The 4781-nt window shown below is 41.3% G+C and overlaps 1 protein-coding gene across 4 annotated transcripts in view; it reads left to right on the top strand.

The window, feature by feature from the left end:
- Positions 2183–4781, top strand: part of GFRAL (GDNF family receptor alpha like) — a 23561-nt gene continuing 20962 nt past the window's right edge. For 3 of the 4 annotated variants that reach the window (XM_021391715.1, XM_021391717.1, XM_021391718.1), the window contains exons 1-2: positions 2194–2239; positions 3651–3809. In XM_021391715.1, coding sequence (XP_021247390.1) covers positions 2236–2239; positions 3651–3809 — 163 coding nt within the window. In that variant the 5' untranslated portion in view covers positions 2194–2235. Of the gene's footprint in view, positions 2240–3650; positions 3810–4781 lie in introns of all 4 variants that reach the window. The other variant, XM_021391716.1, reaches the window with a different exon arrangement.

The following is a 4781-nucleotide window of genomic DNA, read 5'->3' as shown; positions in this document are numbered from 1 at the left end:
GTGAGCTGTGTGAATGGAAAAGGTCCCTTCAATGCTGCACAAGCGTATTAGTTGGAGACAATAGGCAGTGGGGTAAATATTCCTTTTGCTAGGTTCTTTATGAAAACCTAACTACAAATGATAATTATACTCCTGTTCTGTGTTATGAGTTCAAGAATTCAGTCACTCAGGAGGTAAACTCCAAGTTAAATGCACGCATTGTCATGACCTCCATCTTTTGCTCTCCAGAGCAGGACTGGGGACACTCAGCCTAAGTAACTCTTCGTCAGTCACATTGTTCATCTCTGCTTCTCTACTACAGCAGCTTTTTCAGAATCTAAATTTACAGTTTTCCAAGACCAACCCTTCTTCTATTTTCTTTTCTATGTCATGATACTGTGAAAAAAAGGGGGATCAAAATGTCTACAAGTCAGCTGCCAGGTCAGAATGGAAAAGATTAAATTTTCAATTTTGATTTTGAAAATTTTGAATCCAAAATTTTTGCTTTGAAAATACCAAAAATGTTTCAGCATGGCAGAATGAAGATTTTTAAGTTTTGATTTTTGGTGTAGTTTTCTTTTTTCTTCTTTTATTATACTGAAGAAAAAAAGAAATTTCTGAGTTTACTTTTTTTACTGAGATTACTTTTCTTAGAATAACAGAATCACTGAGGCTGGAAAGTTTCTCTGGAGATCTAGGCCAAAACCCTTTGTCAAGTAGGGTTGGTTATAGGAGGTCTTCCAGGAGTGCGTCCAGCTGGATTTTGAATATCTCTTAATATGGAGCTCCACAACCTTCCTGGGCTATCTCTTCTTCTGTTTGACCACTCCCACAGCAAGAAAAATTTCTTCCTGGTCTTTAAATGGAATTTCTTGCACTTCTGTTTGTGCTTCTTGTTCTGCCACTGGGTACTACTGAGGAGCTTGGTCCTGTCTGATTCATCTTCCTCTCCTCAGGTATTTATATGCATGAATATGTGTGTAATCAGCACACCCCTGAGCCTTGTCTCCTCCCCGCTGAACTATCCCAGCTCTCTCAGACTCTCTTCATAAAGCTTCAGTCCCTTCATCATATTTGTGGCACTTTGCAGGACACACTTGAATATGCCGATGTCCCTCCTATATTCAGGAGTCCAGTACTGGGGGCACAATACTTCAGAAGTGGTTTCATCAGCACTAGAAGGGAAAAACCCAGTACTTTCCTCTGCAGTCTTCTGATGCAATTGCCACTGAGATGACTGGGGAGCTGAATGTGAAAGAAGAGAGATTATCACCCTGGCAGCGTAAGCTTCTGTTCTGTCACACCTCTATCTGTGCTCACATGCACATAAATTATGTACATATAAATTAATCAGATAATGAAGAATGGCTGCCAAGCATTAGGTCAGAGAACATTTTTTGTAAATGCCTTGGTAGCATGTGTATAAGCTAAAATTTATTACCTAGAACTAATGAATGATAAAGCAAAATAATTGAAAACCAGCAATAAAATATTTTCTGCTGTTCATCACAGCTGAATCAACAGAGTGTACAAATAGACCAATGCTGATAATAGGTTATTTCTACACAGCTTTCAAGGGGCCAGGCAAGGGATAAATCTGATGTGCTTCCTGATTCTGTTGATGCTCTTTGTAAGTTCATAGCCTCACAAACTATATCCCACCCCCTGCTGCTGTAATTCAGCACTGTGTTTGTAGGACACTTGCTGTAGGACAATCGTGATTGAATCGTGCCATAAAGGTGGATGAGCTGCCTAAAATATACTGGGATTTGAGTTTCTTATCTTCTTATCTCTTCCCACCTTCACCCTGGAAGAGTCCTTAAGCCCATGAGAAAAACAGTCACAAATTTTGTAAATTAACCACTTTTTACACAAGCTGATCTTTGCTGTTCTTTATCTACAACTGAAATTTGTCCTCCTGAAGTAGTATCCTGAAATTCTTTTATTATCCCTTTCTCACTTCACAGAGTGGAATATCCTCCCACCTACCTCAACGGATCTCTATAATCTCCATGTCACCACGTACTTTCCTCCCTATCTTTCCTGTCAGGGAGTGTCCTATGCCCACGACCTTCAGTAGATCCTGTTAGACCTCCTGAGCTCCTTGACTATGAGGAAGAGAAAGAAACGTGAGCTAAAGGCCAGGGCCATTCTCTACTTCACAGAATCATAGAATCATAGAATCATGGAATCATAATCACAGACTGGTTTGAGCTGGAAGGGACCTTAAAGCCCATCAATTTCTAACCACCTGCCATGGGTAGGTTTGCCACTTACTAAATCAGGCTGCCCAGGGCCCATCCAACCTGGCCTTGATAGCCTCTAGGGATGGAGCTTACACTGCTGCTAAAAGTGCAGAAGGCAAGTTGAGATGGGATGGAGATATCAAGGCAAGCCAAGGCACCATGACTTTACTGAGACAAGAGATGAAGTGGAAGTAGAGGCTGGGAGATGTAATCTGTGATAGACTGCAACATCCCCCTGGAGTATTGCATGTCTTCATGGATCCCCAAACCCTCCTTTGTCAGTGACAGTAAATGGAGAAAGTGCAGTGCAGGCAACATTTGAAAAAGGATTTAGGTGTGGTAGGATGGGGATGTATGCTATGGTGAAGTTAATTCTCATTCCTTCAGGCACTCCTTCCTCTTGCAGCCCTTCATCTCAGCTGCTTTCCACTGCCATTCATGTCAGCAATCTGGGAGTGACATTAAAGCTGTAATTGCATTACGGTTGTCAGCAGCCATGGTGACAGAGGGCTGTGAGTACTGCGGTTTACCTGGAGCACTGCTTGCTGGTGCTACACTGCTCACCTGGAAAGCAGCAAGGCAAGCAGCCAGGCACCACTGCTGACAGGACACAGACAGGAGCTGTAAGCATTTTGTAGGTTAAAACAGATCTTTGTTCTGCCCCATGACCAGTCTGAATCTTGTGAGCCACATATACGTATGCCTTACCCTACATATGGTGAGATAACTAATGTTCATGAAGCAAAGAGAGGGGAATGTGCTGATCTGGGGAGCTACGTGCCTGCTTTCACAAGGCAGAACATAGCTTTCACATTATAAAACTTTTTTTAAATGGTAATAAATTGTTTCCTATATAACTTTCTTAATCAACTTGAAGCTTTCTCAAGCAGTAATGAATGCACTTGTAAAACCATTTAGTCCATAAAGTAGGGGGCTAACTGACTTATTTTGTCTCATGCTGCTGAGTGGCCTCAGCTCCCAGCTATGCTCCTCCTCTATTCCCCTCCCCTGCAGGTATTTCCATCACCAAGCTCCAGCACAATGATGTGCTCTGGCTTACCCCAGTGTGAACATGATCCCTTAAATGAACTCCTCTATAAGCCAAAAGTACACTAATTCTGTTTAATTCCTGTTAAAAGTAATCATTTTAACATTTTATGTACTTTGGAAAAGCGAGGAGAAACAGACATTCTGGCAGCAGGTCAGACCGAATAAAAGAAGGCAATATTATACCCACAACTTTATTACATCACTCTGAATATTATTTAAAATTTGTAAATTATGTCAGGTTTTCAAGGAAAACTATGTTCGAGTCATCTTCTTGCGGCAAAATGTATTATTTTTGTGCTTCAGTTGAATTGTTTCATGTAATCATATCCCTTAAGCATTCATAAGCATTAACAGCATTATAATTTTAACTGTGAGTTCCAGGTAATAGATGCAAGGCAGAAGATGCTGCTGGCTGTAATAGAATCATCCAGGCTCTGGCTGACAAATACCCACAATTTAAAAACTGTGTCTGCACTATAGATGGTCCCTGTAGCATCACAGCCGTGCTTGGGAATCGATGCAGCATTGACAAAGGTAAGTAGTTAAATGGGAAGTTTTAATTGTGAAGAAGAAAAATTAAGATGTAACTCTGTAACCCTCATTTTAACTAGATTCAAGTTTCTTTGTGCATTTCTCAAACCTTATAATTCCCCCCCAGAATTAGTTTTGTTTTGTCTTTTCTACAATATTAACACTCCCGCATGCATATGAAAGCAATGCTTTAAAACAAATTAAACTAGTAAAAGGCAGGTGAGGAATTCAAACGGCTTTGCAAACCCTTCCTCCATGCAATGGAAAGCAAGAGTGAAAACACTGTGTGTGCTGAGGGCTCCTCATTGCCTTGGATCTGTGTTATCCACATCCTGCCCTTGTGAACGGGAGTGAGAGCAAGTGGCTTGCCTCACTGTGCTGTTGTGTCACTTTGTACTGGAGCACCTTCACTGCATCTACTTGGTGTGGGGAGCACTGCGACTGCCTTCACAATTAGCTGTATAATAAAGCTGTACTTAACACACAGAAAGCTTCCTTTTCAGAATTCCATTGTAATCAAGGGGACCAGCTCCTTCTAATTTATTTTATGTTGCTCTGTGAACTAGAAAATCTGTTTCTGTAACTGAGAAATACTTGGTGCATGTCAGGCTGGCAGCTCCTTACCCAATGTAATGATTAGTAAAACTGACATGAGAACAGTAAAATCAGCCAGAGAACAAAAGTCTGGAAAGTAAGCTCTGAGGTTGATTCCCTGCTCTGATTCATCTGATCCATCACTCCCTGCTGACACCAGTGAGTGTATATCACACACTAGTAGAATATATGGCTTTATTCCAGAGGAAATAATAACATCCTGACCTGAAATGCATTGTCTCAAACACGAAGAGTGAGTAGCTAAAACCATGTTCATGTCATTGGACCAGCTGATTTTGCTTTTAGCAAAAGAAATTTTTTCTGGGGGGAGGGAGAGACGTCCTCTCCTCTCCTCTCCTCTCCTCTCCTCTCCTCTCCTCT

Source organism: Numida meleagris, chromosome 3, assembly GCF_002078875.1.
Source record: "Numida meleagris isolate 19003 breed g44 Domestic line chromosome 3, NumMel1.0, whole genome shotgun sequence".
Lineage (NCBI taxonomy): Eukaryota > Metazoa > Chordata > Aves > Galliformes > Numididae > Numida > Numida meleagris.
Note: the sequence above shows the minus strand (reverse complement) of the source record. Positions and strands in the feature narration are given on the sequence as shown.